Source organism: Catharus ustulatus, chromosome 2 (genome assembly GCF_009819885.2).
Source record: "Catharus ustulatus isolate bCatUst1 chromosome 2, bCatUst1.pri.v2, whole genome shotgun sequence".
Lineage (NCBI taxonomy): Eukaryota > Metazoa > Chordata > Aves > Passeriformes > Turdidae > Catharus > Catharus ustulatus.
Genome location: NC_046222.1, coordinates 86979883 through 87000018, shown reverse-complemented (window position 1 = coordinate 87000018; position 20136 = coordinate 86979883). Strand labels below are relative to the sequence as shown.

Sequence of the window (20136 nt, the reverse complement as noted above, 5' to 3'; positions counted from 1 at the left end):
TACTCTGTTGTGCGGTGGGTGGAGGTGGGCTCCCTCCTGCCAGCCCCACGGCCTGGGGGGGAGGTGGGGTGCTCCGTCCCTGCGTGCCGCCGCTGATCCGGGTGGGCTCCGTCCCCGCCTGCTGCCACGGGTGCGGGCGGGCTCCGTTTCCGCCTGCTGCCATGGGGCAGCGCCGGGCCAGGGTAAGCGAGCCTGGCAGCAGCAGCCAGCCCCGAGTGGCCCCATCAGCAGCCCCAAGCAGACAGAGCCCGCCTGACCCTGAGCCAAGCCAGTAAACCCTGCAATCCCGCAATTCTCTTACTAATTCGTTACTTTGTTGCATACGAGTCCTTGCTGTGAACGACAGTGCGGCTTATAATCAAATGCGGCTTATATATGGACAAAGACCTAAAGGCTGCCGATACCTGGAGGTGCGGCCTATAATCAGGTGTGGCTTGTAATTGTGAAATTACTGTAATTTAAAACAACACTTGAAACTGTCCAAAACTCATTTTTATGCTACACCTCTAAGAAACTGTTCCAGGCCACTTTTTCATGAAATTGTATGTGTCAGTGAAAATACTCTGTTAAAATTTTACTTTTAAATGTGTTTACTTTAACTTCTAGATCATTTTGCATTTCACATGGAATTTTTCTTCTAACACACATTACATTTCCAAATGCAGATTTGCAGGTTTGTGACTCAGTTTGACATTACTAAAAATCACATGGTTAAATCCCTATGGTTTATTTTGAAAATTGATACTCTACTGTTAATAGATTTTTTTAATTGCCACATATGAAATCATGAAGTAATTAAATGCAGTATCTAGTTCAGGTTTGAAGAAAGTTTAGATTTGTTTTCCCTGTCTCTATGAATAGATTTATAAATAAATCCTGTTAAATAGATATAATTTTTATGTTTCATCTTCTAAAATGTTTTTATTTATATTGACTCTACAGTCATATAATAGTGATGCTAAAGTCCAACTAACAATACTAACATGTTGATTTTAAGTCTTCACCCTGGAATTCTAGAACTCTACTAATAATTAGAAGGACTCTATTTATCTAATAAGAAAAAGAACTCTTAATATAGATATTAAAGATACTAAGATTACTGGTATCTTTATTTTGTTGATATCTGCTATTTCTCTTTTATCATCTATATGAGAAAGCTGGTGGCAAATTTGATGTTCTACTGCAATATTTTTAGTCTGGTATGTGAATGTTGTCATTAAAAGAGCAGGCACTATAACAAATGACAGTCATTTTTAGATTTCAAAAGAACTGAGAACATAGTATTTGGTACTTATAATCCATCTTCAAAATGAATCAGATATTGTAGCTATATTTGCAATGCTGTTGACACATGACTAATAGTCCAAACACAGTCTAATGATAACTTAAACCCAATACCTCAGAACAAGATCTATGAAAAAGCAGGTTTTAGAATCTAGGAAGATATGTGCAGTTGTCTCAAGGCTGTTAGTTTGTATGAATTTACTGTGAATTTACCTAATATTGCATCTGCCTTGTGATGGAAAGTTAAATATGTGCATGCAGTCATAATTTACTCTCATTATTCTGTAGAAAGCATGTGCTGTAAATTATTATTTAGGAAATTTTCCTCCCATGTACATCCCTGAGTAAGAAACTCAGATTCAACAGACTTCAGTTAATTTTTTAATACATGTCTAGCACATATATAAAATATTGAAGCACTGATGAAGAGACAAAAAGATATTTTGAGATGATAATAGCATAATCCTAGAATAATTTAGGTTGAAAAAGACCTCTAAGAGTACTTAGTTCAACCATTACACTCTCATGGTCAAGTCACCACTAAACCATGTCCCAAGTCCCACATCCATGCATTTAAAATACCTGCAGGAGTGGTAACTCAACCACTTCCCTGGGCACCCAATTACAGTGTCAGACAAACCTTTCCATGCAGAAGTCTTTCTTATATCCAGTCTAAACCCCTGGTGCAACCTGTGGGCATTTCATTTTGTTACCTGGGAGAAGAGACAGACATTCACCTAAATAAAACATCCTTCCAGGTCATTGTAGGGAGTGAAAAGATCTCTCCTGTGCCTCCTCTTCTCCAGGCTAAACAACTCCATCAGCTATTGTATTAAGACTTGTGCTCCAGACCCTGTGCCAGCTTTGTTGTCCTTCTCTGGACTTGCTCCAGCATCCCGATATCTTTCTTGGTGTGTGACCCAAAATTGAACACAGTATTCAAGATGCAGCCTCCCTGTGCCAAGTACAGGGGGTCAATAAATTCCTTAGTCTTGCTGTCCACACTCTGGGCAGATTTCCAGACACTCTTCCCCCAGCCTGTAGCATTGTGTGGAGTTGTTGTGACTGAAGTGCAGGAACCTGGCACTTCACCTTCTTGAACCTCATACAAATATCCTTGGCCCATGTGTTGATAAAGATATTAAACAAACCTAGTCCCAAGGTTTTGTAACTATTTCCCCAGGATCAAACTAAGGATGGAGTTTTTTCTTCCTTCTCTTTTTTTTTTCGCTCATGTACAGTAATTTCAGGACTATAAGGCACACCCTTTTGACTAAAATTTTCGCCCGAACCCGGAAGTGCACCTTATAGTCCGGTGCGCCTTATATATGGGCAAAAGTTAGGAAATTTGCCAACCCGGAAGTGTGAGCTGAGAGCTGCGGAGGGAGGCAGCAGGGCTGTGGCTGCCGGGTGCAGGGGGGCCCGGGGGCCCGCGGTGCCCTGGCAGGCACGCCCCGGCCCCAGGGAGGCGGCGCCGAGCAGCGACAGGCATAGCCCAGCGCCGGGGAGGCAGCACAGAGCGACGGTGGGCATGCCCCGGCACCGCCGGGTACAGGCAGCCTCGGGGGCCCATGGTAACCGGGTTGAGGCGGGGCCTCAGCCAGCAACCACGCCAGGGGAGCTGGGGGCGCCTTATAGTCTGGTGCGCCTTATGGTGGTGAAATTACTGTACTTATGGAAACTTGTTTTATTGTTTTCTGTGGCAATAGTCAGATTGCCTATTGTCAGCCCAAGATCCACATGGACTTTGACCCTTCAAATTATTATAATCTATAAGTTAAACCTCATATCAAATAAAAGAACTGCCTCTGATATCAGTTGCAACTGTGTTTGTAGATAACACACTTCTCATGGGGGATGTGTAAGCAAACAGATACAGCCTTTTTTAGCATTTGCTTCATTCCCAAAAGGCATCCATTTTTCATGTAAGTCACTAAAATTTTCGTTACATGTGTGTTTTCTGAAACAAAGAAAACATAGTATTTCTGAGGTGAACTGTCAAAAGCAATCATCTTGTATAAGAGTTCTTCATGGCTTATTTTTTTTGGTCAAGACAATATGGAAGACCTCCTAATTTCCCTTTCAAAACTTATGACCATTATTTTTCCTAGTAAACAAAAAGCACATTATACATTTATATATGCAAACACATAAACCAAGAACAGGAATGAAATATACTGCAAAACTTAGTCACAAGACTGAGTAAAACTAACTGGTGTTTTTTTAAAAACAAAAAAGTAAATATTGTAATTTTTTAAAAAAATTAAATTTCCATATCAGATGTTGCCAGCAATTTGCTTATAGTGCTATCAGTGTTTGCTTACTTAACTAATCTAAGCCATCAATGAAATAATCCTATTTTCACCAGTAAAAACTGTTAGGAACAAAAAAAGATATGTGGAGTGTGTATGTGTGCATATATGTGACTGTGTGTTTCCATTGAGTATATGTGTTATGGCAAAGGTGAGTAAGAGTAATTACATAATCACAAATCAGTGTATGTTGCAAGGAATCTCTGGAGAACACCTAGTCCAATCCCCTTGTTTAAGCATGGCCACCTGGAGTAGGCTACCCAGGATCATTTTCAGTCATCCCTTAAATATCTTCAATGATGGAGATTTCACACCCTCTTTAGGCATCCTCTTGCAGTGTTTCACAGCTACTTTAAAAAAATAAAGTCTTATTTTCTAGTTTGTTTATACGTGTAATTTTCCATATTTCAGTTGATGCCCATTGATTGCTTCTTTTGCTGTGTGTGGGCACTATTCACAGAAGCCTGGCTCCACATTCTCTACCATCATGTGTTTATACACAGTTCTGAACCTTCTTCAGGAAGGACAGTCCAGACAAGCAAGGTCCTATATGCTAAGGAAACTTTCCTGTCCAACCATATAGAAGCCACTCTGGCAGTCGCAAACACACCACCTGAGATGGGAATGAAGCTTCTTCACTGCAGCTGGCTCCTGGGAGCTGCTGGCCAGTGCTACACTTGACTCCCTACACACACCACACAGTCAGAGAGGGTTTGCTTACTGGCTTAACCCCAGGTTTCCCATAGTAGAGCTTCAGATGTCTCAATTCTTATAATAATTTAATTTTGGTGCAAGAACTAAATAAAAAATAAGAGCTTCAGCTGGTGCCTCCAAGGAGGGACCCAGAGCAAAGGAAATCCAAGGCTTCTGACAGATTTAAAGCAGCTTGGTAGAGAAGGGCTTGAGGTACTGGTGGATGAAAATTTAGACATAAGCCAGCAATGCAAGTTGCAGTCTAGAAAGCCATCTAGATCCTGGGCTGCATAAAAGGTGGCATTGCCAGCAAGTGGAGAAAATAACCTTGCCCTCTATTCTGGCCTTCTAAGAACTCACCTGGGGTACTGTGACAAGCTCAGGGGTCTACAGTATAAGAAAGACATGGATATGTTATAGTAGATCCAGGGGAGGGCCATGGAAATGATTGAAGAGCTGCTGCATCTGTCCTATGAACACTGTATGAGAGAATTGAGGTTGTTTGGCCTGGAGAAGAGAAGGCTCTGGGGAGACCTCATTATATCATGGAATGGTAGAATAACAGAATCACATAATCATAGAACCATAGAAACTCAAAATCATGTAATGGCCAGGGTTGGAAAGATCATCTAGTTCAAACTTCAAGATAATCTAGTTCAAACCTGTTTTCATGGTCAGAAACACCTTTCATCACACCAAGTTACTCAAAGTCTCTTCCACTCTGACTGAACTCTTGTCACTACAAGGTGTCCACAATTTTTCTGGTCAACCTGTTCTTGTGCCTCGCCACCCTCACAGTAAAGAATTTCATCCTAATGTCTAATCTGTACTCTTTCATTTGAAAGCCTTTCTTCCTTGTCCTTTCACTACAGGCCTTTGTTAAAAGTCTCTCTCCAGCTCTCTTGTAGGTCCCCTTAGCTACTTGAAGGTTACTCTAAGGTCTGCCTGGGGCCTTTTCTCCACCAGGCTGAACAACTCAACTGTCTCCATAGTAGATGTGCTCCACCCCTCTAATGGTCTTGGTGGCCCTTCTCTAGACTCACTCCAGCAGGTCCATTTCCTTGCTGTGATGGGGACCCCAGAGGTGGATGCATCACTCCAGATGGGGTCCTATGAGAGCAGAGTAGAGGGTCAGAATCACTTTGCTTGCACTGCTGGCCATGCTGCCTTGGATGCAGGCCAAGACATGACTGGATTTCTGGGCTGTTAGCATGCATTGCTGGATCATGTTAAGCTTTGCATCCACCAACATCTAGCACTTCAGTACTTGAAGAGGTGCTTGAAGGGAGCTGGAGATAGACTTTTTAGCAAGTGGGTAGTGGCAGAAAATGGGCCACAGTTTAAATCTAAAAGAGGGTCTATTTTTGTTGGACATATGGATTGGACATTTTTTACAACAAGAGTGGCAAGACACCAGAGAAGGTGAGACAGAGAAGTTGTGAGATGCCCCATCACTGAAAAAGATCAGGGCTAGGCTGAATAGGGCTTTGCACACCTTGATCTAGTGAAATATGTCGCTACTATTATTTGAATCTAGAACACAGATTTTGGATTTACCAAAACCCTGAAATCTACTTGATAAGTTATGGGAGTACTAATGCTAGATTTGATTTTTCTGGCTAGATTGCTACCCTAGACTGACAGACAATGAAAGTTAAGAAAGAAAAATCTGACTTTAACAAATAGAACAGAGAAAAATTATAAGCAGTTTATGAATAATATAAAGATATGGCATCAGGATATCTAATTAACCTATGCTGTAGGAAATAACATGAATGTAAAAATGACCCCTGTAGGATGTCACATGTAAATCTACAGGAGGAGGAATAAGCAGGTCAGCACTTTCCTAAAAGTTTTTGTGTTTGCCAGAACATGGTGAGATTGCCTTAAGGTTCAGAAACTTGGGTTGTTTGATAAATACTGCAAAGGGAAAAAAAAAGTGGACCTGTCAAATTTGACATATCAGAAGCCCTATTAGGTCCCAAGAAAGAGGAAAATACATACCTCTCTTGGGTCCATTTCTAGCCACAGTATGTTTTACTCTCTCAGAATGCTGGCAAGCCTTTTTATATCAACAGTAAATGTGTGTTAACATATAGGACAAGCTTCCCAAATAAGGAGTGTGAATGTATCAGAAGTGACAATCTGGAATGCTATCTTTTTTTCCTGTTTGTGTTCAAAGGACAGAAATAGCCAAATATCAAAGGTCTCGTTTACCTACATAATGTGTTGAGCATTGGAATTTCTGCCGTAAAGATTAAGCCTCATTAGAAATACAGAAAGAGGCTGAAGGAGAAAAAGGAAATAATCAAGGCTGAAAATAACATGATTGCTTTTGTTAGAGTGTTTTAAACTTCACCTAAATGTGCAAGAGTTGCTGTATTCATTTTAGTATTAGAAAAAATTCTTTGTACTTTCTATGACATGATATTATATGTGGCATAATATCTACATCTGTAAAAGCTCTGTTAAGAAAACATCTGTGAGGTAAGGTTTATTAGTGCAGAGGTAGAACTATTCTTATGAAACTATATTCCTTTTGGGACCAAACAATTACCTTTTAGGCCAATTAGTTCTGCGTCAAGTGGAAGTACAAGCTCAGGTCACCTCTCCATTACAGGGTTTAAACATGCCTCAAGTCACTATTGAACCTTTCAAGGTCCTACCTGATGTCATAAAAAACCTTTCCCACCAACAATTTATTTAAATTGCTGGAATGGAAGGTTTGCTTTGAAAATCTGTTCCATTAGTTACAGCTAGACAAAAAAATATTGAATGTTTGAATATATGCAAGTCCACAGATAGTACAGGTCTATTGCTACTATTTGTAACCCCCAACAGAAAATTATTATATCTGAAGCAAAGACACTGACTATAGATATAATTTTGTCCTTTGCACAAAAAGCACAACCCCTCTGATTAAAAAATATGAAAAGCAGAGGCTAAAGCTATAACCTCTTTTTTTTACAGTCACGGATCAGTCAAAATCTCTGTTACCTTCAGATGACAGGACTGAGACCAATATATGACTCAAATTGCCAAAAGCCTTACACAGATCTGTAGCAGGCCTTTTCTTTCTATTGAAAGGTTAATCCAGATCACATCTGAAACCAAGCATGTTATATAAAGGGGTTTATGTGTATTTGACTTAGAGTTACTACAGTACTGAGAGTAATGCTCATTACAGTAGAATAAGTGCTAGTACTTTGAATAGTCTTTCCTGGGTTGCTCTCTGGGGATATGTGGAGTAGTATTGTGTGCTTATGAATATAAAAGCTGTCTGAACATAAATTCAAGGTACTTTAAGAAAAAGCAGTTTAATCATGGCACAGTATATAATATAATGATCCTCTTAGCAAGACTATAATAAGATAAACTTTAATCATAATCAGAGTTGTACTAGTGGGTGCATTTACAGGACATTTTTGCCACAATATTATGCAAAGCTATGAATTTATTTCTCCATGTGCATGTGATTTGAATAAGGTAGGGAAGATGGTTCTGTGTACTGGGAAAGATCATCTTACTCTTGTGGTAAAAGCTCTCTTAAGGCACTTTTGATATGATCTGCACTAGTTCTCAAAGTTAAGTGCTGTTTCCTTCCAGAGGTCCAGTGGTGATGTGGAGAAAATCCAGCTTCCCTCTGGAGTCCAGTGGAGAAGGGGCTAGCTTGGTGTCCCCCACTGCACAACACAGTGGACCAATGACATTAATAACCCGTAACTGAGTATGTGAGGTATTAGGATATTTGCAAATGATTTTGTATGAAATCATGAGTTTTCTCACTTTTACCCTTCTGATTCTCTCCTACATTTCACAGAGGGCAGAATGTTCAAGAGGCTAAGTGGTGCTTATTGTCATCTGGAGATGAACCATGACAATGTGTCATTCTGTTTTCCTGTGCATCATGCATGGGCAGCACTTAAACAGATTTGTTCTGTTCTACTACATAAGAATATGTATTCAATTTTTCCAGATGTCTGTCAATCCTACCAGATTTTCATAAAACACCTTGAAAACGTTTTGTCTATCTAGAGTTACAATAGTGACTGGGTCAAGAATCCAAATACTCAGGTTACAGAACTTTCTGCTTTTGCTATCCAGTGTGCACGCCTGATTTCTTTCTATGGAAAAGTCACAGTGATTGGATGGGAAGAAAGTCGAGGCATGATTATGATGGCATTGGGGAATTTAGAGGAGTCGAGAAGAAGCTCTGACATGAGGACTCTGCGCCCTGCAGTGCGGCACAGTTATCCAGGGGATTACTGGGCCTCCTGGGCCACCTCCTCTGCTTCCTGAAGTTATAAGAGGACAACCACAAGAGGAAACCCAGGAAGAATCTCTATGACTTTCAGTCCTGTTTTTAACAAAATCAAACTGAACCCAAGATGTTTTTAATGGAATTCTTCCAATCTGTTGATGGTACACCTGAAAAAAATCATCAGCCTTAGGTTTATAATAGCACCACACTAGATAAATAAAATTCCAATGGACATCAGTGTTATGAATCACTGTTAGTTAATATCTTCATTAAAAGCATGGACAAAGGGCTCAAGTGCACCCTCAGATAATTTGCAGATAAGTGGCATGGATGACACACCTGAAGAATGTGATGCCATCCAGAGGGACCAGAACTGGCTTGAGAAGTGGGTCCATGGGAATATCATATGGATTAGAAAGACCAAATGCAAGGTGCTGCACCTGGGCTGCAGCAATCCCTGGTATCAACACTGGCTGGGGATGAACATATCAAGAGCCGCCCTGCCCTGAAGAACTTGGGGGTACTGGTGGATGAGAGGCTGTGGGCTTGCAACCCAGAAAGGCAACTGTGTCCCGGGCTTCGTCCAAAGCAGCATGGGCAGCAGGGCCAGGAAGGGGATTCTGCCCTCTGCTCTGGTGAGACCCCACCTGCATTCAGCTCTGGGGTCCCCAGCACAGGAATGGCATTGACTTGTTGGAGAAAGTCCAGAGGAAAGGCACTAAGAGGATCAGAAATATGGAGTACCTTTTTTATTATGAAGGTCAGAGAGAAGTGGGATTGTCCAGCCTGGAAAAGAGAAGGCTTCAGGGTAACCTAATTGCAGCATTCCAGTATCTAAAAAGAACATATAAGAAAGATGTAGAAAAACTTTTCACAAGATCATGTAGTGATAAGACAAGGAAGAATGGTATCAAACAGAAAGAGAGTGGATTTGGATCAGATATTAGAAAGAAATTCTTTACTGTGCAGGTGGTGAGGTACTGAGACAGGTTAAGAATTTCTGAATATCCTGTCTCTGGAAGTGTTCATGCCTAGGTTGGATGGGACTTTAAGCAACTTGGTCTGGTGAAAGTTGTCCCTGTTCATGGTAGGGGAGTTTGATCTAGAGGAGATGATCTTTAAGGTACCTTAGAACACAAACCATTCTATTATATCTGAAGCCATCATCCTGCCAGGTTATTTAAGTGAAAATTCTCATGAAAAGTAGGTAATATTTGTGTAATATCTGTAAGTCTTGTAACAGCATGGATTAGTGTTGGAGATATGGTTGCAAGTATTTATTGCTACCTCATTCTCAGGAAAGAGACTGAAATATCTAAATTTACATTTTCATTCTTCATCAAAAATGTGAATGCAATGGTAAATAAATAACTTTTGAACATACAGAACTGTTGAAACTATAAATTTTTGCAAAGAGAATGCACAAAATAACCTGGTGAAAATACAGCAATTTCACAATTACAAACCACACCATTTTGACTACAGTTTTGGTCCATACCTGGAAGTGTGGCCTGTAGTCTGGAGCAGCTAATATATGAACAATATTCTAAAAGCTGCCAACATGGAAGTGAGAGCCTGCGGCAGCCCCAAGCCAAGCTGGAGCCCGGCCAGCCCCAGCAGAGGTGGGAAAGCCTGGCAGAGGCGGGGCCAGCGGTATGGGGGACGGGCGGCAGAGCCCGAGCCAGCAGGGCAGGGGAGTCTGGCAGCATGGGGAAGCCCAGCAGAACCAGGGCTAGCAGTACAGGGGAACTCAGCAGAATCATGGCTAGCAGTGCGGGGAAGCCCAGCAGAACCGGGGCTAGCAGCTTGGGGGGAACCCGGCGGCGCAGGGAAGCCCAGCAGAACCAGGGCTAGCAGTGCAGGGGAGCCCAGCAGAACTGAGGTTAGCAGCGTGGGGAGCCCGGCAGCATGGGGAAGCCCAGCAAAACTGGGGCTAGCAGTGCAGGGGAGCCCAGAAGAACCGGGGCTAGCAGCGTGGGGGAGCCTGGCAGCATGGGGGCAACAGTGCCGGCCAGGGCGAGCAAACGCGGTGGCGGCGGTGCAGACGGCAGGGGGGGCGAGCAAGCCTGGCGGCGGCAGCGGCAGCACCGCCCGGCCGGCCCTGAGCAGCCCCACCGAGCCGTGGCGCTGAGCTGGGCCACTCGGCCCCGTCGGCAACCATGAGCGGGCCAAGCCTGCCTGGCCCCACCCCAAGCCAATAAACCCTGCTATGCCACGATTCTGTTACTAATTGGTAAATTTGTGAAAGTTGCACACGGATCCTCACTACAAACGAAAGTGTGGCTAATAATCTATTGTGGCTTATGTATGGACGAGGACCTAAATGTTGCCCACACCCTGGAAATGCGGCTTATAATCCATGCGGCTTGTATTCGTGAAATTATTGTACTTGCAGGTTTTTGCATGAAATTCAAGTATAAATTACTTGCATTTCCTAAGAATGCCTATAAAACAGCCATGCTAATTCTATAGGGAGCATCCAATGTGGGAAAAATAATATGGGAAGAAAAAGTTTTATATAATGCTGTAATCACTTAGAAAAATATTTCTCCTGTAGAATATTAATACATGATACTTGGAGAATTATAGCAAAAGTTTATGTAAATAAATTCAGTGGCTTCATGTCCCTGTCAAATATTCCTAACTTTCTAAAATAACCTTTGTTCTGAGTTCAATTTACATTCAGTTTTTGATTGCAATTTGCTTTTCTTTGTAACTCTTTTCCTGTAAATGCTGGCAGAGGCCTTTTTGCAGAGCACTAAGCTGCACATTCATGAAGGGACCTGGGGCATGAGCTGGGTGGAAAGAGGTGGCTGAGCGCTGAGAAGGAGGTGCATTACCACCAGATTCAGACTGATGGACCTTTATTCCATAAGGAGTAAAGGCTTTTAGCCATTTCTAGGGAGAGGGAACAAAGAGAAAGGAAACAAGACTGATGAAGTACAGAGCCCAAAGAGAATACAAACGATCGTATAAGGGTGACCCTTGCCTTTGTGCAGACAAATCTAGGTAAAAGAGCTGGGGCCTCTTGCAGGGAAGAATTTCAGGACCTAGCCAAAACCTGGCTGCAGTCAGCAGAGAAAAAAATCCAAAAGAATGTTACAAACATTTGTATATGTGGAAGAGGGATTGTATTTATGTGGGGTTTGCATTACAGGGATTTTGGCAAGTAGAATGGTAAAACAGAAATGGTTTTGTGGAGCAAAACAGTGCTGAAGGCCTCATGACTAAACTGAAAGGCACTTCAGTAGTGTCATAGTAGCTCCATTTTGGCTGCATGTCAAATGCTCCTTCCTGGTCCAACCTAATATGACATTGTTAAGTGCATGCAGAAATGATGTAGTATATTATGCCAAACCAGACAAGACTTACTGAAAATAAGCTGGCAGAAAATATTGATTAGCCTGAACCCTATGTAAGAATCATTAAAAATATATTGGAAAGAATCCCAAAGGTATTTAAAAACAAATAAATGATCTTTGAAGGATGTATATGAAAAGGAGAAAGAAATTTTTAAAAAACCTCATCAGGTTCCCATATAGACTATAAATTTGCTCATTAGTAATGATCATATTGAACAGTAAAATGGTGTCAGTGTCTCTCTGCTTTTATGTATTTGCAGATACACTTGCAGGAAAAATGAAAAAAAAGGCAATAGAAATTAAATCATATATACCTGACTAAGCCAATGTTGAAGAAAAAATATTAAGATAATTGTTAGAATAATTATTCTTAGATGAAGTCTTAGAATATTCTACCTGTTTAGTTGCTCTCTGTTTCTCTATTTTTATTATCTTAATGTCAAATATAACATATTGCTATGGATATCAAGGTAGTGTTCGTTTTAGCAGTTTCACTTAGTCTAAAGTTTTGATCTGGGAATTATGCTTCATTTCTGTCAACATACAGTATGCATTCAGTGTACTGTCAACATACAGTATGTCCCATCGTTTCTTCATCCGCTTTTATCAAAGTAAGTAATTTGTAATGTTACTTGCCTTCTTTTACTATATGCAGGCTAATATCTATTAAAAAGAGAATTATTCCATAATTTATACCTAAAAAAACCAATGGTTCTTGGAAAAAAATGTGGAGGGGAGATCTTATAATAAAATTCAGATTTGGTTTAAGAGAACTACTAGGATCTATACCTTTCTGTAGATCTTAAAGTTTGAAATCCTGACATTGCAAAGCCAAGCCATTTAAAGAGGTGTGTAATATAAGTACTCTTTTCATTTGGTAGATATGAGCCACTTTTTTACAAAAATTATTGTATTGTCCATCAGTAGGCTGGATTATGACAGGTTTTATAGAAATGTGCTGAACTTCAGTCTCCAGAGATGTGGTATCTGTCACTGCCATATTAGATTTAAGCTGCGTACAAATCCCTTCCTCTTCTGAGGCAGAAAATATCAAAGCTTACAAAAATCCCAGAAATTCTAGGAAGGAAAAAATGTAAGTATTATTTTGTCTTGAAGTCATGTGACACAGGAAGGTGATAAGAGCTCAAAACAGCTCACAAATTTCAAGAGATACCAGCACTGGAGAGTGATGAGCACTGCTGGGTTATTGTTCCACCATTCCTCTCTGGGCATACCGTTAGCCAGAGCCAGTCTTGAGGATGACTTGCTGGCATGCAACACTGGCAGCTTGCCGGGCTTTTAGTACCCTTGGGGCCATACTTGACAAAAAGATGTGTAATACCACTGATAAACACCTGATGGGTGCTGAGGGATGTATGTAGTTATCTTTGCAAGAAGGTATTTTACATCTGTATGCTGTGCTACCCTTCTTGAATGGAAGCAGATTATGGTTGCATAAAATACTCATTTAACAGTAAACTCCATACATATAGGAGAGGTTTTGCTGTTTTAACTCTGTCAGCATAGCTAAAAAGCAAGATTTTAGGAGATGACAGAAGGTGGTATCAAGAAAGTATTACTCTTCCTATTTGCACATAAAAACTAAAGCGGGGAGAGAGAGGTGCTGGTTTAACAGGGCCATGAGCAAAGATAACGACAAAGTACAAATATGGGTGTCTCTCTACCAAGTTCACTGACCTAAATTACTATCTTTTGTGCATTTTACCAAATATGCCATACTCTGTGGTCTTCTATACTGCTCTGAAATGATGAAAGCTTAGCTGCTAAAACTGCTGATTTTACTGGAAGGCAATTTATAATATACCTGGGTTTGACCATATCTGTCATTTTTGCCTGACTTCAGCTATATTAATAAATCAAATTTGAAAATGAGACTAAAGAGCTAATTTTATTTTGGAGGTCCATTTGAAAGAAGTGAAGTTCAGAGTGTTTTCAGTTTTCACATCAAACTCTTTATTTCTTTGGTGGGCAATTGCATAGTTTTAGCTTTTAGTAATTTTTATATCTTTCAGCTCCTAGTTTCCAAGATTTATTTATCTGTAAAACAGCTTGGACTTGTTACTTACTTAATTTGTACGTTATTGCTATGTGGGACAGAAATTCCTAAGGACTGGGCTTACTCTGAGTTACAAGATTTTATTTGAATTTGTGGTGAAAGGCATTTTGTTATCTGTTCATCTTTTAAACTGGGATAACTTAAGTGAAAAGACAAAGGAGACTTAATTACTGGTGGATATGTTGTTATTATGGATTCTGGGTTCATTTTACTAAATTTGCACCACAAAATTTGGAAATGCTTGCTGAGGGTAAATATGGTAAGGTAAGGAGTAATGGTAAACCTCCATTTTGGTTTTCTAGCTACTCATCATCTCATTAATTTTGCTCAATTAAGCTAGGTTTTCTAAAAAAATTATTGATCATCTCTAGCATTAATTCTGCATTTTCTCTTGGTTATTTCTTCAAGAGAGGTGAAAACAGAACTGAGAGTTTATTCCATAGTTGTTTGTTTAATTGGCAATGCTGGTTCCTGTTTATTTGTTTATTTTTAATTTGCTTCTAAAATAATATTTCTTAAAGTGCCAAGGAGGGTGATCAGACTTGATGGTCAAATTAACATATCACTTGCACATCTGTTCAGTGAATTCACAAGATTTAATTTGGTTTTCTAAATCTGACACCCTAGAATCCCCACAGAGTACATACAGTTGACAACTTTACTATCTATTTTATATTTTATATGCTAATTCATATGACATATACAGGGCATTTACTTGGAGTGAATTGTGTTTTCTACAAGTGTTTATAATTTCTGGCATCCTCTCTAGCAGCATCAGGCGACTACCAAATACGCATCATTGACTGTCAAGTTGTAATCATTTAGTAAGATAAATTCCACTATATCAATCCTACTTCAAAATATGTTGAAGGAAAAAGCTTCAAAACTTAATTCTTCAACAACATGCTTGAAATGTTATATTTACAAAATCACATACTTAAGCTAATTAATTGTGTTCTAATTATTGCATCTGTAGAAAAGGAACATCAAAAAATTGTTCAAAGTAATGAAATATTAGTATGAGTTCATTATGATTAAATTACAGTGTCCTTCAGAGATGATTCAGTGTTTGAATGATATGGAAGCATTCAGAAACTTCCACCCAGACAACAGATATGTCCATTACAAGTTGTTATTATTAATGTTTATGAAAAAAAATTAAATCTGCTATCCAATCATTTTATGCAAGTTCCTTTAACAATTTTAAATTAATAATAAATAGAAATGTGTAACCTTCAAATTGTAGGTCACTTGGAATTTAAAATGGCAAAAAGATTGCAATGTATGAGTGCCTCCTACATAATTAATTATATAAAAGTAGCATAAATAAGTTAGATGCATCACATTTTCATATATATTACCCATAGATTTTTTATATGTCTTTTGGGGTTTTGTTTCACTTATATATTGATTTTCTTATGGATCCATATCACCATTCAATAAGTTTGTTTCCTGTTTCTGTTTTAGATGGGTTAGAAAAACAGATAGTACTCTTTTTATGTACTAGCTCCTACAGTAGTTCAGTTCACTGGAACACAAGGAAATGTGTTACTAAGATCTGGACAAAATAAATTAGGCATAGAATTGAAATAAAACAGGTACATTGCTACCAAACCAGAAGCAATTCCAGACACCTGGGTTGATATTTGCCTGTCCATGAAAATAAGATTATTTGCAGGAAGAAGTAAAGGGTCTTTACATGATCACTTTTCTCAACTTATGAACCCTGTCTCTGGTTCTCCTGGAGAGATACTTGTGATGGGAAGAGGTTTTGAGGAAGCAAATACACTTTCCAAAATGATTCCCGGGCTCCCAACCAGCACTGTTTTGCTAAACCTGCTAAACCTTCTAAACCTTAGATTATCAATAGTTTAGGGTATAAAATAGGTATTAGAATACATTTTCCAGCATCTCCTTTTTCCTTTCAGTCTTAAAAAATCCTTATGGTCCATACTAAAGCATCACTAATTATTCCAGCACTTATTTCTCCCTCTGTCCAAGGGATTGTAAATATAACAAGATAGTGACTCCTGTGAGTGACAAGTTGATTAACCATTTGATCACCATACTTTACCTTCAGTTTTACCCCAAAATATATCTGCCCATAATATCCTCTGTTAAAGCTCTCAGGAACAGCAATCATTGGCTTGGCATGTGGGAAAACAATATTTTAATACCATTTTATTAACTCTTAGAGGGGGTTTTACATGATTTGTTATTATTTACCACGTTATCATTGTGTCCACCTCCTCATGATTTTTCACAGATTTGTTGACATTTCTCACATTGACTATGACCTCCTAAAACTCTTCCTGCATCCTCTTAATCTCTCCTGTCACTTTTAATTCCTAAAACTCCTGCTGCTGTCCTTAATATTTCTTGCTCCAACTGACTTTTCATTTGGACCTCTCCAGGTGTCCTGTGATTTCAGGTAAAAGCTGCGTCTGTTTCCCTCTTTAGTATCTAGTGTTTATTCAGAATTTTTTTATTAATAATTACTATTTCAGAATGTGGGCTCTGCATTCTTGTCTCACTTTTAAGAATGACCTGTCTGCTTTGAGTAGTAAGGATTCTGATGTTTTACTGAAAGATCAAAGGAGTAGACAAAATTTAAATACTTTTAAGTGAGAGAGGGCTCATGATAGAAAAACATACCAAGGAAGTTGGATGTTGAAATCTGACTCTAAAAACGTTAGATTAGAAACAAAATAAAGAAGATTGCATGACTTTTTCTAGACAGTTCTGTAGGAAAAAATGTAAATCCACTCTGGGGAAAGGAGGTGGGGAGAGATTTGGCTGAAGTAAATGTTTCTCAAAGTATTTAATTGAGTGGAAAATCCAAGAGCCTGTCAAATTTGTTTTAATCAAGGAACTTCAACCAGGCTTAATAATTAGCTACCAGAGCAAATTAAAAACAGTGCAGTCTTCCTTATTATAAGTTTTAAACTAAGGGCTGGACACCTCCACTAAGGCTGACTGATGCTTCTACAAACTCATGTAGGTGATTAACAGGAATGTTTTGTTGAACTCCTCTTATGGAAGCAGTCAAGAAAAGTGATTAGAAGTCTTTTCACCTTGAGAAATGCTAAAGGTATTTTGATTATAACTATATATATATATATATATGTATATATGCTGTTATCTGTTTCAGCTTTGTTTCTATGTCTCAGAGGTCTGGATATACCGATTTGATCTACTTTTGAAACACTTTAGAGGATTCACTTGCCAGCAGTGTAAATATTTTCAGGTGCTCATTTTAGCCATCCATCCAAAAGCAGGAGCAGATGATAACTCTTACTGATGACCTGTCCCTATTTAGAAATTGCCATTGAACCAGGCACAAATGCTAAATCTTTCTTAAAAGCATAAAAATTGACAAAAAATGTCTTCTGAAATAATTTCACTTTTATTTAAAAAAAAATTGAAAGGAAGCAGAAAAAATAGTTTATAATGAAAATTAATTGGTGTATTGGTTCCTCTCAGGGCAATTGCAAGGAGAAAACAAATATCCTGCAAGCTAACAAAGGTGTCCAAAAAACATTACCAAGTAGAATATAACATAGGCTGCAGACATTATGTAAGAGGAGACTTTTTTGAGCTGTCTAGTTTATCTTCAAACTGGCATCAGTCCACTAGCATCAAACAGTTCTGCAGTGTGAAAGGTGGTTCCTGTTTTTCCGAAGGAGTTCCTGCCTCTTCCTTGTTCCTCCCAAAAATGGGAAATAAACTACACAGTAGAAACTGTATGGGGACAGAAAAGAGTTGATTCAGAAGAAACTAATTACCTCCTGTCCTTTGTGAATTATGAATATATCTCCCTGGAGGCATTCTGTAATAATCAATTAAGCTCTGGGTAAAAAATGTTACTAAAGGATTTACATGTTCATTGAAAATGCTGTCACTACATCTCCAGCATGAGTTACATAATTCATCGTTATGAATTATAGATATGTAGAAGTCTTGCACCAAAATGCAAGTCTTGTTACCAAAACTACCATTTTTGTACACTGAAAATCTCATTTATATTGTTACAAAAAGGACATGACTTTTATTCACATCTGATTACACTAATTAGAAGTGTGAAGCATCACCTTTTCCCTAAGTTGTACTTATAAATTTCCATATTCCTTCTCCATTCACCCAAGCACATTTTTCACTATTGTTCTCCCATTAATTCTGTTCATCAGAAGGAAATCAAAGCATGATGAAAAAAATATAAATCCAATATACAATGATTTATAGTTCAGAAACCAACATGCATGAATTAAATATAAAGTGAACTAAGCTTATTTTAAAAAAAATGTAACTCGCAGGAAACATCATAACAGTATTTTTCATACACAAACCTTTCCATTCTCAAGAGTATCTGTTTTTGTTAAAAAAGGTAAGACATGCATTTTACAGTGTTCTATTTATTTATTTGATTGGAAAATATTTTTAGGTATTAGTATAAAACTTTCAGTCTTCTCCCCTTTTGGATGTTATCCCTCTAAATTGTAGTTATTTCTAACACATTTCACTCTTTTCCCCTGCAGAACTTTGTATAATTAAATACTTGACGGTATATGGGGTTTTGTTGCTGCTGTGTCTTCAGATAAAAGTTTTGTTCTCAACAAGCTTGATTATCAAGGGATAAGACTGTTATAGTTTTCTCTGAGAAGGGAGGATAGAATTGTGTAGTTGAACAGTGCTTGATTTTCAAAAAACTGTGACTTCTAGACTTACCTAATTAGACTCCTTTTTTTCATTGAAACCTTTAATTTTGTCCTGTTAAATGTGAGCCACTTCTGTTATGGCTGAATAAAATAATCTTCACGATGAAAGAATGTCCCATAATAAGGATTATATGAAATGAGACTAATATCAGATAATACGCTCTATGGGAATTGCAAAAGGCAGGATAGAAATCTTGAGGATCATATAGGCTTTTATCCAGCAATAATAAACTATACTGCACTCTGGTGAAACACAAAAACATGGTTATCAATAAAAATGTCTTTTGAACAACCCATATAAAAATGGTAACAAATATTAAATTACAACTATCAAAACATTGCTGAATAATAAAGGCAGAATTAGGGAAAAAAATAGGTCCTGCACTTGGGTCACAACTGGTATGCTACAGTCTAGGGGCAGAGTGGCTGGAAAGTGCCCCAGCAGAAAATAACCTGGGGATACTTGGCAACAGGGGCTGAAAACGAGCCAGCAGTGAGCCCAGGTGGCCAAGAAGGCAATGGCATCCTGGCCTGTATCAACAATAGTGTGGCCAGCTGGACCAGGGCAGTGACTGTGCCCCTGTATTCAGCATTGGTGATGGCGCTCTTCAAATCCTGTGTGCAGCTCTGGGCCCCTCACTGCAAGGAAGACATTGAGGATGGAGCTAATCCAGAGAAGAGCAGCAGAGCTGGGGAAGGGTCTGGATCACAGGTCTTGTGAGGAGCGGCTGAGAGAGCTGGGACTGGTTAGCCTGGGTGAAAGGAGGCTCACGGGTGACTTTATGACCTACAGGACCTGACAGGACATTGTAGCAAGGTGGGAGTAAGTCTCTTCTCCCAGGCAACCGGTGACAGGGTAAGAGGAAATGGCCTCAAACTACTCCAGGGGAGGTTCAGGTTATCTTTCTTCACTGAAAGGGTTGTGAATCATCACAATGGACTACCCGGGACAGGGGTGGGGTCACCATCCCTGGAAGCATTCAAGAAGTTGAATAGCCCATTTATAGGAGAACCTTATAAGGGGATTCAGTTCAAGGTGTGCTTTACCCAGAGGAAGACTCTTTAACTCTTCTCATCCTACTCAACAACAAAACTATAAACCCAGATCAATTTCTCCATCAGGAAAAAGTTTCTCAGATAGGAGTTGTGTAGAATGAAAACATCTCCCTGCAGTCTTGTATAAGAACCTATATTGTCTTCTCACTCTCAAAAATGAAAAAAAATCTGTTTCCTTCAGGCTGTATGCCTTTAAATCTTAGTCTTGAAGCATTGCTATTTCACAGGCGAGACAGCCAGAGAGAGCTGTCTAACAGGAGCAATGAAGAGGGCTAAGTCAATCAAGTACTTGTTGGTGACTGCAGGTCAGCACCAATACTTTCCTCCATGGCTCTATTTCTTGACAGTTCTGCCACTAACTGAACTGTCTCTTTTT

At 39.2% G+C, this 20136-nt stretch overlaps 1 protein-coding gene across 1 annotated transcript; it reads left to right on the top strand.

Moving 5' to 3' along the window:
- The first annotated feature begins 12489 nt into the window (after positions 1-12489).
- On the top strand, positions 12490-19770 carry LOC116992268. The gene is given in 5 exon segments (XM_033051723.1): positions 12490-12523; positions 19178-19246; positions 19249-19329; positions 19332-19490; positions 19493-19770. Coding segments are annotated over 5 exon segments (621 nt in total).
- The last annotated feature ends 366 nt before the right edge of the window (positions 19771-20136 follow it).